Source organism: Aedes albopictus, chromosome 1, assembly GCF_035046485.1.
Source record: "Aedes albopictus strain Foshan chromosome 1, AalbF5, whole genome shotgun sequence".
NCBI lineage: Eukaryota > Metazoa > Arthropoda > Insecta > Diptera > Culicidae > Aedes > Aedes albopictus.
The window spans coordinates 329718624-329737339 of record NC_085136.1 but is presented as its reverse complement, the minus strand read 5'-3'; the positions used below and the strand labels follow the sequence as shown (position 1 = coordinate 329737339).

The window sequence follows — 18716 nt, the reverse complement described above, 5'->3', positions numbered from 1 at the left end:
TAAGTCCGTTGTCTAGTCCGTTCCCACAATAATAATGTGTACAAAGGTGCTTATATATATTTCACCTGATATCCAATTACATATTCAGTCCAACTCTTGTATTTCTATAGAAATGTTATTATCCTTCTAACCTCCCGTCCGTTTCATAATAAGAACACACAACATTAGATGAGAAAACAGTTGATTAAACAAACTCAACTCAACCCCTACGATTCCTACTGGTACTATTTTCATTCACAACATTCTAACATTCATATCCAACGTTCTCGTTATCATCCTCCGTCTCCACTCGCAGGTGATTAGCTGCAACAAGAACATATGCACACTGCAGATCACCGACACCACCGGGTCGCATCAATTCCCGGCCATGCAGCGACTTTCCATCACCAAAGGTCATGCCTTCATTCTCGTTTACTCGGTGTGCTCCAAGCAGAGCCTGGAGGAGCTCAAGCCCATCTGGAGTCTGGTTCGGGAGCTGAAGGTAGGCGGTGGCGATGCCGTTTCATAATTGGAAATTTAATTACATTTCTTATTTGGATTCTAATCGAAATTTATCTAGGGCGAGGAGATATCGCAGATTCCGGTGATGCTGGTGGGCAACAAGTGCGATGAACCGGAGGAGTTGCGGGAGGTAACAAACATCGAAGGCCAAACGGAAGCTGCCACCTGGGGGATTTCCTTCATGGAGACCTCCGCCAAGGAGAACCACAACGTTACCGAGCTGTTTCAGGTAAATGAACTCCCTCGTTGTGCTCCCGTATTGTTTTAACGAGTTTCTATCTCTTTAGGAACTGCTAAACATGGAGAAGAACCGGAACGTATCGCTACAGTTGGACGGTAAAAACAAAAAGAAGAACAAGAAGAAAATGATGAAGGAGCAAGCGAAGGAGGAGAAGCTACTCAAGGAGAAGAAGGAAAAGGCGAAACAGCAAGCCAAGGAGAAGGAGAAATCTCAAAAGGAGAAGGAAAAGAAAAAGGAAGAGCCTAAAGACAAAGCAAACGGAACGAAGACCAAAGATGGGGCCGCCGCGGGTGGGGGAGCCGAAGGCGAGGCGAGCGGTACTCTCAAGGAAAAATGTAAAGTGATGTAAGTTTGTAAGACACGTTGATAAAAGCACAGTCTCGCCACAATCGCCGAAACGAGGCAAGACGAAAAACCAAGAAACAAAGAAACAAGCAACAAGCAAAAACAACAAGAACAACAAAATCGAATAAAATCGAAATAAAGTAAAAAAAAAACAAGCAAGAATATGAAACAAGTGAACGGGAAAAGCGACACACACACATTATCAGGTTTTAAATCGATTTTAGACGCTAAAGAACACTTAATTGATTAAAAAAAAAGAAATGAACAAAGACGACGAAGCGGAAGATGATCAAGAGACAAAACAAAAATGATATTATACAACCATAATTATATTTATATATACTAAAACAAAAGAAGAAGAAGAAAAAAAAACAATATTATGTACATATGATAGTGCTAAATTTAAAATTATAACGCAACGTAGAAACAAGCAGACGCTTACAAACTTCATGATATGCCATTAAAAATCACTAGCAAATATAGCAAATTATTATATATTTTGCTTCGATAATTCAATACATTTGAATAAATCGTTAAATTAAAAATCATACACAAATCGTGTTGTTTTATTGTATCTTGTACATACATCTACCGATGGTTATCGATGGTATCTGTAACTATCAAATGAAAAGGGTCGGGGGATTGGGAGTTTCTGAAGAGCAAAGTGGCATTGTATAATACCTTTAAGGTGCCATTACACTGTTTCCCATAATCCCAAATATTTGCCACTGCGTTCCGACATTTATCCAAGGTTGCCATGATTCACGTTGTGTTGGTCATTTGTTGGACTCGTTTGGCCATACATATCTAGATTGAGTTTAAATAAGGGCGAAAGTAACATGAGCGAGTTCTCTTCATCGACTTTCTCTTCTTCAAATTAAAGTGACAAGATGCAAGTATGGTTGCACTTTTTGGTCATAAATCGCTAGGTTGCGATGCAATCTAGCGTCTAGGTGTAAAAAAGTTCGACTAAATTTGCATCTTGTCACTTTAATTTGCAGAAGAGAGAGTCGATGAAGAGAACTCTCTCATGTTACTTTCGCCCTTATTTAAACTCAATCTAGATATATTATGTGTAATAGGACTTTGATAAGTTGTCACAAATGTTAAAATGTTTAAGAAGCAACGCGTATAGATTCTAACGTTTTGTTTGAAGGTATTTTCTTGAAATTTCAGTAGAATTTTCCATCGCAATTTCTGATAATCATTCTAATGGGATACGTTTGGAAATTTACATGATATGCCGTTACGAAATTCAGGGAGTGTTTATCAGGCATAATCCTAAACGAAATTTTGTAATTGTTGCGGAGGAATTCGAAAGATGGGGCCTAGGTGTAGCTTTCTATCCTCAATGTGCTCTTTTGAAAATTTTAGAGCTTTATATTATCAGTACCAGCATCGGCCACGTCCTTACGACCATCGGGGAAGAAAAGCAATGTTAGTGTAACACCCGTTTTACTAGAAACCGTGTGTACCTCCGCATCTCAACGATTAGTAGAATTTTAGTGAGAGGCGATAGATAATACCAGATTTGGATTCATATTGGTAAATGATGCGGGCTATCCAACTCTTGGTTGTCGGAAAAGACAATAATTTGGTTCGATTCGAGCTTGTGAACCACTGGTTCTGATCTCTTTAGATCACTTTTCTCTTTACCGAAGCTCATGAGAAGAGTAATATCTCTCGCTTCTCAAGAGATTCCTCAATGGCGACGTTGCAAGCACCGAAGGTGGCGTGGTAACAGATCTAGGAGTACGTGAGCAGGACGAAAGATTGCTAGTCCCTAATCTCCAAAAGATTAAGGAGGAGGTAGGCCGGTTGAAAAACAACACAACAGATCAACTGCCAAGCAGGCTTCTAAAATACAGTGGAGGAGCACTAGTGAAAGCACTACACTAGGTCAATACCAAGATTTGGGAGGAGGAAGTATTACCGGAGGAATGGATAGAAGCGATCGTGTGTCCCATCTACAATAAGTGCGACAAGTTGGATTGCGGACTACTGAGCGCTGCCTACAAGATACTCTCTCAAATTCCATGCCACCGTCTATCACCGATTGCAAGAGAGTTCGTGGGACAATATCAGGCTGGATTCATGGGTGAACGCGCTATGACGGACCAGATGTTCGCCATCCGCCAGGTGTTGCACAAATGCCGCGAATACAACGTGCCCACACATAATTTATTCGTCGATTTTAAAACGGTGTATAATACAATCGATCGAGACCAGCTATGGCAGATTATGCACGAATACGGATCCCCGGATAAACTGATACGATTGATCAAGGCGACGAGAGGGTGCTCGCAAATTTGAGACGATGGCGGAAACATTCATCCGACTAAAGAACGAAGCCAGGCGAATCGGATTCGTCATTAATGTGTCGAAGACAAGGTACATGATGGCAAAGGGCTCCAGAGAGAAATCACCTCGCCCATCACCCCGAATTTCTATCGACGGTGATGAAATCGAGGAGGTTGAGGAATTCGTGTACTTGGGCTCACTGGTGACCGACGACAACGACACCAGCAGAGAAATTCAGAGGCGCATTGTGGCAGGAACTCGTGCCTACTTTGGACTCCGCAGAACTCTACGATCGAATAAAGTTCGCCGTAACACGAAGTTAACCATCTAAAAAACGTTGATTAGACCGGTCGTCCTCTATGGGCACGAAACATGGACCCTACGTGCAGAGGACCAACGTGCCCTTGGAGTTTTCGAACGGAAGGTGTTGCGTACCATCTACGGCGGAGTGCAGATGGAATACGGGGCTTGGAGAAGGCGAATGAACCACGAGCTGCATCAGCTGATGAGAGAACCAACCATCGTCCACATCGCGAAAATCGGGAGACTACTGTGGGCGGGTCACGTCATCAGGATGTCGAAAAGCAACCCGACTAAAATGGTTCTTAAGAGTCATCCGATCGGTACAAGAAGACGCAGCGAGCTAGGTGGGTCGACCAAGTGGGGGACGATTTGCGGACTCTTCGTAGAGTATGGAACTGGAGACACACAGCCATGGACCGAGTAGAATAGAGACGACTCCTATGTACAGCAGATCTTAGTCTGACCGGTAAGGTAAGTAAGGTTGCTACTCCGGTATCGCCAGACCAGCTATACTCACACAACGAACCAATGAGATATCTGCCGGGGAGTAAGCAGACTTTTTCAGTGTGTGAGTGTTTGTGATCTTCTATTTTTAGGTGACAATAATGGCGACTGTCACGTCAGGTTGCAGGTCAATGTGGGGAAGAGGAAGGAAGTGATTATTGCAATCGTTTGCATCCACAGCAGACCGAATATACCTCTGCGTCTGCAGAAAATTCATGCGGATATGGTTGGCAAAGGGTTCACACATTGGTGCATGGATGCCAGGCGAAAGATGATAGATTAGTGTGATTATTACTATTTATTTATTTATTTATTTATTTATTTATTTATTTATTTATTTAATTCATCTGACTTAAGTCTACATGAATATTTAAACTAAAAACTATAGCAAACTGGAATTTGACACTTTTCTCTTAAAACATCTAGAACTTTCACCAAAAACAAATATCTCATCGAGTAACGAAAAAGTTCGAACGCACGCAGTTAATGGTTCGTAGAAGCCGTAGGCTGTTCTATGAAATTCAGTTAACAACAAAGCCGAAGACCTTAGTTGCCTCTGCATAGCTCGGAAGTTGATTCGTGACAGAAGAGAGGGTGCATCAATTTCGCCGTTAAGCAACTTCACAATGAACGTAGATTGCTGGATATTTCGCCGTCGCTGCAACGAATCGAGTCCAAGAAGCCGACACCTCTCAATATATGGCGGGAGGTTTTGTGGATCACGCCAAGGCAAATTCCGCAGTGCAACCCTTATGAATCTGCGCTGGATGCGTTCTATCCTGATGTTCCAAGAAAGCTGATAAGGTGTCCATATAATAGAGGCGTTTTCAAGAATGGGACGTACCAGAGCACAATAGAGAGCTTTAAGGCAGTGAGGATCCGTAAAATCGCGGGAAACTTTCGTGATGAATCCCAGTTGCCGTGTTGCTTTCGAAATAATGCTGGTTATATGCGGGTTGAAGGTTAGTTGATTGTCCAGGACAACACCCAAATCGTTGACTCGGTCGACACGCTTGAGAGCATTCCCATCAATATTGTAGTCAAAGATGATGGGGCGCTTAGATCGGTGAAAGGTAATTACCGTGCATTTTCCAACGCTGATTGTCAGCTTGTTCAGCTTACACCACTCTACAAAAATATTTATACGTTCTTGAAGTCGCAAGCAGTCTTCACCAGATTTTATGGCCAGATATATTTTGAGGTCGTCAGCATACACGAAGCATACTATGAAGCTAATGCGGCACAATTCGCTTGATTGCATAACTCGTAGGCGTTTTCTGATAGTATCACACTGTTCTGTGAAAGTTGGAAGGAAAGGGAACGGCTTTTTTCATCCGTTTATGATCTGTGAAGTGGAGGGAGAAAGTATATAGAAACGCACAAAGAAGGAGGAAAGGCACAGGCCAGGGATTGAACCCAGGAACTTCTGCGTACGAATCAGAAGTGGTAGCCAATAGACCACCGTCTTCATCAGAGTAATTTTCATTAATGCCTCTAAACTACTGGATTGCCGCAATGGTTCTGTTTAAGTCCTGCAATGTTCTATTAATCACGCTGGAAGGTCGTCATGACTGACAACAAATTGTTGTGAACCATCAGCGTTCTGGTCACAACAACACTGACAGAACCCGAGTTTGTATCACCCTGTTGCAATCGATGTTCGATGGAATGGCTGAAGCTTTGGAGAAGGTAGATAAGCACATCGGTTTGATGAAAAACAGTGTGGGCGCAAGCCGATTAAAATACCATAGAGAAACAGACGTCACACTCTGTTCGCCCTTCAACACGTGTTTAACGATTGATTCAAATACTTGGTATCTATAGATGGTCAATTGGCCACTCGTGACTTTCACAGTATTTTTACTCTTGTTTGACGTTTGCTCACTACCGCCATCTAGGGATGAACGAAGGAACACAGCATTGCGGGGTTACGTTTTCATCACGAGGTTTTTCCTGTTCGGGTGAAACCTACAGAACCTATTGGTTAACAATTGTAACCGTTTGGTTGCAGATTGTTGATTTTTGTTTTTTTTTTATGTGTTGTTTGTCGGACCCTTCACGTTTCTTGTGTAAAAACAGTAGGAAATTACCACAGAAGTGAAAGGGTCAAGTACCGCTGTAACTGGGTTGTCGCTACCAAGAAGGTAACATGGCTGTAAAAATTAGCGGCAACGAAATAGCGAATGACGGGAAAGGGAGAAAATTAGAATTTTAGCGGCCATTGCCTTAAATCGGCAGCTGTTTTAATCAGGCGTCCGTGTGCTGTGGATGCATTTTGTGCAGTGGTGAAAGTTTTCTGGTTTTGAAGAACTGATTACCCACCCCCCCCTGGTCAAGTGGAAACCTGGGAAGAAACCTGTTCAGGACCTCTTTTGTTTGGACCTCAAAAAGGTCTACCGTCCAGCACACGGCTCGGCCCGTGGAACCGGGAACGATTCCCGCGCCTAACCGTCAAGGAACATCAGTCCTCATAGGAGGACGTACAGCTCGGGCCGAAGGCCCTAAACGTTAAGGAAAGCTCCCCTCTCGGCCGTCCAAGGTGGTTAGTCCACGGCCGGCCGATTGCGTCCAAGAGGGAAGACGCCTGCACCCCCCCAGCAACGCCCGCTGGTCACGTCGGCAGATTACCGGCCCCGCTCGCCTTGCCATCTGGCGAGAATTCCGGCCGCACAGCTCGACAGGAGTCGCTGTGGCGGCCAACGAGCCCACCACCATCAACACAGCAGCGGTATGTACCGGTACCAACGTTAGAAATAGGCCACACTTAACAAATTGACACAAATTTTATTACACAGAACAACACGCACACGACACAATTAGGACATTCAATAAATTATACAAGTAACGTGAAAGTTCCGTGTTGTTAGTTTTTGTATTCCGCGAAAGCCCTTGATTACCCGGTAGCTAGCCGACCCTGGGATTGCCGGAGAGATCTTGTGTCCTGAGTCGGCCTGGCACTGTTAGATTATCGATTAGTTTCACAATGAATACAATACCATTCGAAATTTGGATAAGAAAAGCCGAACTACTCTCATTTCAATGTTTTTGGAAGCAAAGCATACGTGCACATTCTCAAAAGAGAAAAGGCAGACACTTTACAAGATACTAATATTTGTTGGATTTGCTGACGGAAGAAAAGGCTACCGTTTCCGGGATACCGGCAACAACACTGTATTAACATGCCAAATATTTTGAGGATTTAGATTAAAAAAAAAGCAGTTAATGGAGATCCCTACGTTTATCCCATTCGGTTGCCCGAGACCAACAATCTGAAATTATTGCGTAGAAGCCGTGAGGGAAAAATTGGATAAATGGGGAAGATGAAATTCTATGCCGGACATGGTTGGAAATGAAAATAACTAAAGAACGAAACATTGAACATTCTAGGAGTTCCTTGAAATTTGCATCGAAACAACGTCACTGGCAATCCTGAGCTGCGAGGCCCAACCGAAGTTAAAAGTAGAGGGCATTCAAACACGGCAGCAAATTTTCTGGCTGCATGGCTTCAAACATCGCTCGTCCGCAGAGCGGTACCTCCTCAGAGGAAAATCTGACAATCTTTCAGGAATTCTACTAAGAATTTTTCCAAGAATTTATTCAGGGATTCTCCCAAAAGTTCCGTCAGGAGGTTTTACTGAAGTTAATTCAAGCATTTCTGTAGTAGTAGCTTCAGAGATTCCTTCGTGATTTTCTTTTCGAATCGCTCCAGGAATTTCTCCAGGATTTTCCTACAGGGATTCATTTAAAAGTTCCGTCAGGGGTTTCTCCTTGACGTTCATTCAGAAATTCCTCCAGAAAGTTCTTCAACTAATCCTCCATTACGATCAACGATCCTCCATTATAGATTAATTCACAAAGTTCTTCAGTTGTTCAGGAATTTATTCAGGATTGCTCCAGAAAATTCTTCAATTGATCCTCCATCATAGATTGATTCAGGAAGTTCTTCAGTTGTTCAGGAATTTATTCAGGAGTTCCTTCAAACATTCCTCTCGAAGTTCTGTAAGAGGTTTCTCCTGGCGTTAATTTACGGATTCCTCTTAAAGTTTCTTCAGAGATTCCTCCAGGAAATTCTTCCAGAATCCCGTATGAGATCCATCCAGTAATTTCTCCAGTTCCAGGAATTGTTTCAGGGTTTTTTTTTTCAGAAATTTCTGCAGATATTCCTCCTGCAGTTCCAGGATTTCTCCTAGAGCTTCTTCAGGGATTACTCCAGATACTCCCTTAGAGATTTCTTCAGGGAATCTTCCAGGGATTTCTCCAGGAACTCTCAAAGGATCGCTGCAGGAAATCCTTCGCGAATTTCTCCAAGAATTCTTTGTGGAATTTTTCCCGGAATTCCTTTAGGTTTTTTTTACCATAAACGCATTCGTGGATTCCTCTAGAACCTCCTTCAGTGATTTCTCCAGGGATTCTTCGGGATTTCTCTAAAAAATTCTTCTTGAAATCCTCCACAAAATGCTTTATAGATTTTTCTGGAAATCTTTGAGGAATTTCTCTCAAAGTTGCTAGAGAGATTTCTCCAGGAACTTTTTCGGAAATTTCTTCTAGCATTCCTTCAGGAAATTCTCCAGGAACTCCTTCATGGATTTCTCCAGGAACTCCATAGTGAATTTCTGAAGCAACTCTTTTGGGGACCTCTCCAGTGACTTCTCTAGAAATCTCTTCAGGAACTCTTTAGGGATTTCTGTAGGAATTTCCCCTAGAATTCCCTGAGGAATTTTTTATTGAATTTCTTCAGGGATTCCTCCAGGAACACCTTCAGTGATTTCTCCCAGGATTCTTCGAGGATTTCTTTTTGAATTCCTCCCGTAATGTATTCAGTGTTTTTCCTGGATTGCTGGATATTTTTTCCATGAACTCCATCAAGGATTTATCCATTAACTCCTTCATGGAGAAAGACATTCCCTCAAATTCTCCTGGAACTACTTCAGGGAATTCCCCAGGAACTCTTCTTGGATTCCTGCAGCGATTTCACTTTGAATTTTTTTTTTGTAGAATTTTACCTGAAATTTCTTGAGGGATTTCTTTCGTGGTTTATCCAGACATTATTTCAAGGATTTTTTCAGGAATTCCTCTAATAATTTTTTATTGAGTTCAGAAACAAATTTCCTGGAATTGTTTCCTTCAGAAATTTCTACGTGAACACCTAGAGGGACTTCTTCTAGAATTCTTCCTGGGATTTCTTCATAGACGGGCTTCGTGGTCTAGTTCTTAGAGCTATTTCGCCTGTAGTTCCTCGAGGGATTTTTTGTGGAATTACTTGAAGCATTCTTCCAGGAACTTCTTCATGGAATTTTCCAGAAGTTTAGTCAAGGATTTGTACGACAAGTAGGGTAGAAGCTTCAGTTTTGGCCAGTCCGGAGTTTTGGCCATAGTGCGGTATTGAGCCTGTTGCGATCTAAATCGGCGTAAATTTATTTTTTACTAGTAGATCCTAATACAATATGATGATTACAGCTTATAAACTAGAAGAAAAAAATATATTTCCTTAAAAAATCTGCTCCCATATATCTATTTTGGCCAGGGTGCTTCTAATTTGGCCACTCCCATAAGAAATAGGGTGCGGGCACCGGTTTTGGCCAGTCTAAGGGAAATCATTTTTATAAAAATAACCAATAATCCAATGAAAACTACCAATGTGTCAAATGAAAGGTTTCGATATACACTTTATTAGAAAAATGCAGAAATCAGGCTAATACTTGATTTTTGTATTAAAAGTGGCACTGGCCAAAATAGAAGCCGTGCCGCAGTTTTGGCCATATTCTCAGCTTTGGTTTCTATTTTGGCCAATCACGTGTATTTCTTATGGGAGTGGCCAAATTAGAAGCACCCTGGCCAAAATAGATATATGGGAGCTGATTTTTTTAAGGAAAATTATGTTTTTCTTCCAGTTTTCAATCAAAATGTATGGTTTCAACAGCTGCAATCATATTATTATATTAGAATCTACTAGTAAAAACTAAATTTATGCCAATTTAGATCGTTACAGGCTGAATACCGCACTATGGCCAAAACTCCGGGCTGGCCAAAACTGAAGCTTCTACCCTACACGTGATTGGCCAAAATAGAAACCAAACTTAAGAATATGGCCAAAACTGCGGCAGAGCTTCTATTTTGGCCAGTGCCACTTTTAATACAAAAAACAAGTATTGGCATGATTTCTGCATTTTTCCTTCAAAATATAGATTGAAACCTTTCTTTTGACGCATTGGTTGTTTTCATAGGAGAACTGGATTTGCTGGATTTGCTGGATTTTTATAAAAATGATTTCCCTTAGACTGGCCAAAACCGGTGCCCGCACCCTATTACAGAAATTTCTTCTTAAAAAATCTTCAGGGATTTTTCTGGGATACTTGTAAAGATTTCTCCTGAAAATGCTGTAGAAATTTTGCCTGTAATTACTGGAACGATTTTTCAGAAACTCCTGCAGGGATTTCTTCAGGAATACCTGCAGATATTTCACCAGGAGCTCATTCAGGGATTCCTCCATCCAGGAATTCTTTCAGAGATTCTCTCCCTGAAATCGCTGGACAGGTTTCTCCATGAATTCCATCAAAGATTTTTCCAGGAACTCCTTTAGGGATTTCTCCTAGAAACTCTTCAGGAATTACTCCAGAAACTTCTTCAGGGATTTCTCCAGAAATTCCCTCAAGGATTTCTCCAGGAGCTCCTGTAGGAATTTCTCCAGGATCAGGATTCGGGATTTTTTCCAAGATCCAGGAAATCCTTCAGGGATTTATCTACGAACACCTACTGGGGATTTCTCGATGAATTTCTTCAGAGATTCCGCCAGGCTTTTTCAGGAATTAGTAAGGGGATTTCTTCTGGGATTCATCTAAAGCTATGTTCACTTAGAATCCGGAATCATGTCACATTTTCTAGTGGTGCTCTCAATGAACATAATCATCATTCTTTTGCAGCACTCTGATCATACACTAATCCTCTTTAAATGGTAAAAATTTCATCGATTTTCTTGCAACGAGTGAAAAGTTATTTCAGATTGAAGACAAGAGGAGGAAAAAAATCTTGCACAAACACGTTGAAAATTGAGTGTGGTCAGGTACGACAGTCGCGAAAATGTTAATATCGTCAAAACCATTATGTGTTATGTGCACAGATGTTGTTAACCATAGCATAAGGAAGTGTCCTCGGAAGAAAAAGGCTTGGGTTCATTGATAAATCTGCTTTGAATTTGAAGATTTGGCAAGAAGTTCGAACTCTGGGCATGGTTTTTTCGCAACAAGATGATGAGAACCAATTCATACAAGGATGACAGCCTCAAGAATCGTGTGCTGCTTTTCAAAAACGCACACAAGGGATATGTAGAGGTTTTACCTATTTTGATGAGCTGCCATGACAGCCGGAGACGTTCAGGTATCGTCACAGATGGGTAGTGTTTATCAACGAAAAAAAAACACTCAAATTTCGCGTTTTCTCAATTTACTGAATTGCCCCTCATTTCGCAATAAAAAAAAAGTTTGGCAATTTTTCTTCGGAATCCTAGTCAGACTAGTCGAGGCACTCAGGACACTGCATAGATGACCTGATTGTTGAACAAACGTGCGGAAGGGGTTGTTGCTAAAATTTACCACCGTTGTGCAGATTTTTAGAGAGGTCAACACAGAAAAAGTGAGAAAATTTGTGAAAAATAAAAATAAATAATTTCAATGATATTTTTCCATGAAAGTATAATAAATAACCTTTGTTTTGAGGGCTTTACCTTTTATGTTTGTTATTTCATCCCTAAGATATACGTGATTTTGTCATTCCGGATTCTAAATGAACATAGCTTTAGCAAGTTCTTCCGGGGATTCTTCAGGGATTCCTTTAAAAGCTCCAACAGGGGTTCTTCCTGAAGTTATTCAGAAATTCTTCCTAAGGGGTTATTCAAAGATTCTTCCAGGAACTCATTTGGGGATTTCATCAGGAAATCCTTCAGGATTTTTTTTCTGAAACTCCTTCAGGCATATCTCCAGGAATTCCTTCAGGTACTCCTTCAGGAACTTTTCAGGGATTCCTCCAGAAATTCGTTGAAAGTTTTCTCTCAGAAACGCTATCTGGGATTCCTCCTGTAATGTCTTCTCGTACCGACTTTTCGAACCCTCTAAGCAGAATACCCTATTCCAATGAGTGTAATCACATTTGTACCTTTTAATTCCGTCCTATCCCGAGCAGAGGAGAATATCAAAATGAAAACAACAGAATCACAAAATCTGTTTTTATATCTTGGTCTGTTATTATTAACTTATTGTGGCATTACCTTTCCATAACATGTTTTGTTTGACAAACTTATTTTGTTATGGTCGTGCTATTAATATATTTTATTCATATAACATTTCAACAACATGTTTTCTTGTAGAACAAGTTCAGTTATTATTGAATTATTGGGACTTTCCAAATATTTGATCATCAACAATAACAACAATAACAAGTTTTGCAATCAAAACTACACCATTCGAGATTGACGTTGTTCACAGCATTTAGCAAGGAACTGTTGAGAAAATCATGTTTTCTTGTCAGTTCCTCTTGCTCTTCTTTCTGACATTACATTCTAACTGTGTCAGTAGGGAGCATCCATTAAGTACGTCACGCTAAAATTGGGGAATTTCGACCCCCCCCCCCCACTTCGTACGGGGTTTTCCTATACTTAACACATTGCTTGCTCATTTTCACAAACCCCCCTTCCCTCGAAGACCTTATAAGATCTTATAACTCATTTTGTTTTAAAATTGTTATCAATAACTTGTTAATTTCAAAATTTGTTATTGAAATATTTTACAAATTCACTATTATTAAGTTGTTATTGAAACAAACAAAACGTGTTATTCAACTGGTTTTCCAGGAACATTTTTTTGTTATGATTTTTGTTATTTTGCCGCTTATGACAGACAAGTTTATAACATGATATGTTATGTTAATAACACAAAAATAACTCTTTTCGTTACCCAGTTATTTTGTCAAAATAACATATTTTATTATGTTGTAGTTATTCTCTTCTGCTCGGGATTTTGCTTATCCTTTGACCTTTGCCAAAGGATTAACAAAATAGGGCGGAATTAAAAGGTACCAAATGTGATGTAATTTCTTCTTGAAAATCATCAAAAATTTTCTCAGGAATTCATTCAGGAGTTCTTTCACGAAATTCTTTAGAAAATTTGTTTCCGGGTTTTCCTGCAGTTCACTCAAGGATTCCCTTAGTAGTTTAACTTTCAAGATGTTTCTCGTTAAATTGCTGGAGGTTTCTCTTGTGATGATTTAGAGATTTTCTCAAAAACTTTTTAGAGACTCCTCTGGGAACTCCTCCAGAGATTCCTCATTTCTTTTTATTTCTTTATTACAGAAATTTTCAACCACTGGCTGGTTATTCCAGAAATTTGTTCAGGGGTTCCTCATGAAGTTCATCCAACAATTCCACCTGCACTGGTGGGGATAGTCTTAGTGAGTAGGAAATTGAGCTGTTAGTTAGGTCAAGCGGCTTCAAATAAGGCACTAAAAGTTCCACCAGAAGCTGAATGCATGCTGAAAGATGTCCAACAGCTACTGGCCCCGCTCTCGCAAGGACCGTACAGCTGGGATATAGTAGTACTGACGGCGGTGATATTGATTCACAACTCGACGCGGCGGAGTTCTGACTTAGACTGACATTAATTATCTTGAATTTTACAGAGTTTGATTGTTTATTTAATTCCACTGGTGCCGTGTGCACCGATCCGAGACGTCCTTCTTGGTGCCGGGTGCACCAAAATTGTTGACTCGGCGGGCGTCGGGTGACGCCCGCTTAGACGTTTAGCTGGTTCCTCCTCGTCGCCGCTTCCAGTGATTTCAAGCGGTTCATGTTTCGCCGCCACCGCCAGACGATGAGAACGATAACGGCCACTAGGACGAAGCTGCCGTCCATGGAATAAGATATCACATCGTGCGTTGTGATATTGCTGTGTTCAAACGTTTCCTCGCTTCCAAATGGCCACATTGTGATACTTTGTAGCCGCGCTGGTTGATAGAGAATGATACTGTACGGTTGTCGTAAGATCGAGGCGGACCCGTTCGGTCCGCTCGGTGCGCATTTCAAGCTGACGATGCGCCTTCAGCTCGGTGCCATGTGGGGTCCGCCGGGACCTTCCTGTGGGGCCAAGACTTGCCGACGAGTGCTCTCTTTGAGGGGCACATTTTCTGCTGCGTTGGGAGTTCTTGGTGAGAACTCCGTCGCCTTAATTTTTGTTAATGCTGATGGCTCGATCAAAGTGCAGCCATGAACCCTGGGCGATGATAGGGTGACCACCCATTCCTACTTCGATCACATCCACATGCCCCAACGACTTCGTACCGCGAGCCGAAATATGCAGAGAGAAGGTAATCGAACGGTGGAAGCAGCTCTTCGATAAACACATGAATGGCGTAGGCACGGAAGATCACCGCAACGGAGGAAACGACTATGCCAGTGCAGCAGAGGACGGAAAAGATCCAACTCTTACGATGAGGTTAGTTAAGGATACTATTCATTAGCTGAAAACCTACCAAGTAGATGGTAAGGATGGTATCGCTGATGAGCTCATCAAGATGGGCCCAGAAAAGTTGGCACTCTGTTTGCACCGGCTGATAGCCAGGATCTGGGAAACTGCACAGCTACCGGACGAGAAAAAGGAGAGGGTAATCTGACTCATTCACAAGAAAGGCGACCATTTGGAACGTGAGAACTTCAGAATGATCACCAATGGTGATTCACCATTTTGAATGCTGCCTACAAAGTGCTTTTCCAGATCCTATTACGTCGTCTGTCACCTAAAATGAATGAGCTCGTTGGAAGTTATCGAACCAGCTTGATCGACGGCCGATCGATAATGGATCAGATCTTAACCGTACACCGCCACTAGCATTATGATCTTCTGGACAGTTACCTAAGACGAACCAACTGGATGCCGCCATTATTGCATTCACGCAGAATCTCGAAGCAGTGTTGTCGTATGAGGGCTAGTTCAATGTGGTCCTCTAAAGGACTGGTGGAAAGCAATCAAAGCAGCCATCAACGACGCAACAGAGAGCTCGATCATGGACATGTTAGGTGGAGATGAACGCCACGCGGGCGGTAGTGCTGCAGCATGTAACCCGACAGAACGTGGAACTCTACAAAAAGAAACAAAGTCGGGTCCACTTTTTTTCTCAGAAAGTTAGAATCTGGCCAACCGAACTTCTACGGAAGTAGTGGAAAAGAAAGCTTATTAGACAAGTATACCAGAAAGGAAACAATAACACAGCGTAACAAAAAATAACCTTTTGTCTGTCTCAAGAGCAAACTTATGTGTCTCCGAAGGATTTTGGGCCGCTGAATCCGAATCCGGGCTCAGATTTGCTCTAACACGTCACAATTTTGAGCTATACCTCAATTTACAGAGCAAAATATGCGATTTTGGGCTTTTTTGACTGCAAGCCATTAAGCAAGAAATTTTTTTTTTCAGCAATCAAAAGGTTAATTGGTCAATTAACATCTAAATTAACGACCCATGCAAAATATTTCGTTTTACCAAATCGAATTTGATAGTTTTAAGCGATTTATGTTAGGTACGATATTTCCCATACAAGTCACCCTCTAAAAGTTGCATGCAAGTTTCCATACTAACATAAAATGCTTAAATCTATCAAATTTGATTAGGTAAAACGAAATATTTTGCATGAGTCGTTAATTTAGATGTTAATTGACCAATTAACCTTTTGATTACTTAAAAAAAATATTGCCTTGCTTAATGGCTTGCAGTCAAAAAAGCCCAAAATCGCATATTTTGCCCCATAAATTGAGGTATAGCTCAAAATTGTGACGTGTTAGAGCAAATCTGAACCCGGATTCGGATTCAGCGGCCCAAAATCCTTCGGAGACACATAAGTTTGCTCTTGAGACAAAAAAAAATGTTGCGCTGTGTAAGCTACATTGTGAGAACTCCCGATCAACATTCTGAATGCTAGCTACAAAGTGCAATTTGAGACTATTTTACGTGATCTATTGCCGGAATTTGAATTGACACCTTCAGCATGGTTTTGATAAAGACTCTCTCTCGTGTTTACAGAATCGTCAAAAATCTCACCACAATCGCATACTCAAACCTACAAATCTACCAAATGACAAACCTTGCTCCCAAGAACTCTACACCAAAACGCCTGCGCACCATTTGTTGATATCCTCCGGGATAAAATCAATACCATCCGACGGAACAACCAACAAAACACAGCACAGCAAGGGGGTGCCTTTCGCTTTCTTCGATACCTCTACACACAATATCGCGTCGAGAGTCGAGAGCATAGCATAGCGCAGCATAGCATGTCGTCGTTTTCGTCGGTCGGTTCACATGTTGTGTGTTTCCCTGATGTGTAGTAGCAGCGTCCAGGATCACCCACCATAGCCAGCACACTACCGTCGTGAGGCGAGGAAAATCATTAGTTTTTACACGGAACCTGACCTTTTCAGTCGCGTGAAAGGAGAAAAAAAAAACGAAAACCGTACGCACAATCGGGAAGAAAATGGATTCCCTACTCCCACCGGAGGTAGATGTAGCAAGCGTCGTCGGGCGTGATAGTTGTTTAGTGAACTCTTCGGGCACAGTAGGCCAAGTAGTTCGTGGCTTATCAGTTTGGGCGCAGTTCGTCGGTCATCTCGGTTGGCTGTGAACGGTTTATTATAGCGCACCATTTGGAGTCCTCCGTGTCTGGCCTCCTACGATTGTGGATTACCGTGCATGGAAAGTGTAGATTTGGATGATTTGGATGCTGAGAACAAACATGGTGACAATTTGGGTGTGAAATGAAAATTCTAATGTAGTGGGAAACGCGGTTAATCGACGAAGCATTTCGCAAAGGAACAATCAGTGAACGTAGGAACATGTGCATAGGAACAAACGCTACAATCATTTTGTGAACTAGAAGCCTCTATCTCTGTATCTTTCGGAAAGTGTATCCACGTAGAACCATCATCTCTCTAGGAAATCGATGTGCCTTCGAAACTTTTAACTGGTCACCCTCCATCATCGATAGAAGTCCAAAAAGCCAGCAACCAGCGCGTAGCAACACAGCAAGCCGTGAATTTCAAGTCCCCCTCTGCAAAAAAATAAATAACCATATTATCGCTGTATTCTACACCTACCACCCCTCGCCACGAGGCACAAATTTTACAGGCGCCCATTCCACCAACAGCGCGTCATAACAGCATCTTAAATGTTTAGGGAAGAAACTCCTGCAGATATTTAGCTCTTTGTAACCTAGTAAGCTTCTTAGCGCGAACAAGCAACTATTGTGCATCTTTTAACGTAATCATCATATCAAAACCGATATCTTTACTTCAACAAATATTATACACTTATATATGTAGGTAACTCTCAACAATCTAGAAGCGAAATTTGGCTCCAGATTTTAATCAATATTGTCTCTTCTCCGCTTTTGTTCTAGAATCATATCGACAATTTATATATACACAAGCAAACACAAATTTTATCTCACGTACCAGCTAGGATCATATGCATATATAGAGAGGAGGGAAAAGAATCGTTAGGGAACACTTCTTGAAAACGAAAGCGCAGCAGGCACAGCAGCGAATCAGCGTCAACAAGTGGGCTGAAAGAAAATTTCTTCTTGGAAATCGATTTAAAGAATCAGATCAGATAAGCACAAACATTCGCAACAAAGCACACCATGAAGCGCCGCAACGACTACAAGGTGGCCATGGCCGAAAGCATGGAGCTGGAACCGCTGGGCGGCATGGACAAATCTTCCGACACGAAACGCAACGGAATTAACAAGTACGGTAAGTGAAAGTTCCATAGTTGCTTCATACAAAGCATTAAACGATATTTAGGTGTACGAAAATGTAAAGTTTATGTGTAAAACAGTATGAAAATCATTATTTTCAAATCCGGGATAAAAACGATTGAATTTCTTGAACAAACATTCAAGATTCACTTTATTATCTGAATTGACCATTTTAAAAGTGAATGTGTGAAAATAACTGAATATACAGCTAGCAAACCATTTCCGGATTCCTTCTGGAACATGTGTTCATTTCCTACATATCATAAGTCTAGTATTCCGAAACGAAAGGGCGCACAGGAGCGCGCACGGCAATACAAACACTTGCAGTGGCTGTTTGTGTGCATTCTTCGCTCCCTCCCGTGCATAATAGATGACATTTTTGAGGGTGGAATTCCGTTTAGACACGAGGCCGTGAGAGCAGTCATAAACACAACATTGCTGCCTCTTCTGTAGTCTCATCAAAGCATGCGGCGGCGGACGACGGCGATTTGCTACTGCTGGCTGTGACCATGGTAACATTGCCGTCGTCTCTTCGCGCTGTCCGTGTCCCTGTTCCCTTTTCAGAAAGCAAATATTCTATGGAACAGGGCCGGGCTTTCGCGGTGACAATTTTTATTTATAACATCAGAATCTGCAGAATCCTCCATGGATTCTCTGCAGAATCCTCCAAGGATTCTCTACGGAATCCTCCAAGGATTCTCTACGGAATCCTCCAAGGATTCTCTTCGGAATC

At 41.7% G+C, this 18716-nt stretch overlaps 2 protein-coding genes across 3 annotated transcripts in view; both read left to right on the top strand.

Annotated features, from left to right (window-relative positions):
* The first annotated feature begins 232 nt into the window (after nucleotides 1-232).
* Nucleotides 233-1643, top strand: LOC109414606 (GTP-binding protein Di-Ras2). The gene is made up of 3 exons (XM_062850648.1): nucleotides 233-481; nucleotides 560-730; nucleotides 789-1643. Exons 1-3 carry the CDS (start codon nucleotides 368-370, stop codon nucleotides 1089-1091), a joined length of 588 nt encoding a protein of 195 aa, XP_062706632.1. The 5' UTR covers nucleotides 233-367; the 3' UTR covers nucleotides 1092-1643.
* Nucleotides 1644-16402: 14759 nt separating this feature from the next.
* LOC109414605 (endoplasmic reticulum aminopeptidase 2) overlaps nucleotides 16403-18716 on the top strand; it is a 63239-nt gene continuing 60925 nt past the window's right edge. The window contains exons 1-2 of one of the 2 annotated variants that reach the window (XM_029867693.2): nucleotides 16403-17542; nucleotides 17624-17978. In XM_029867693.2, the coding sequence (XP_029723553.2) occupies nucleotides 17867-17978 (112 nt within the window). In that variant the 5' untranslated portion in view covers nucleotides 16403-17542; nucleotides 17624-17866. Of the gene's footprint in view, nucleotides 17547-17623; nucleotides 17979-18716 lie in introns of both variants that reach the window. The other variant, XM_029867694.2, reaches the window with a different exon arrangement.

Coding starts and splice junctions, on each gene's coding strand:
- LOC109414606 (XM_062850648.1), top strand. CDS start 368: ATGCAGCGACTTTCCATCACCAAAGGTCATGCCTTCATTCTCGTTTAC. Junction 482..559: donor GTCTGGTTCGGGAGCTGAAG/GTAGGCGGTGGC, acceptor AAATTTATCTAG/GGCGAGGAGATATCGCAGAT. Junction 731..788: donor ACGTTACCGAGCTGTTTCAG/GTAAATGAACTC, acceptor CTATCTCTTTAG/GAACTGCTAAACATGGAGAA.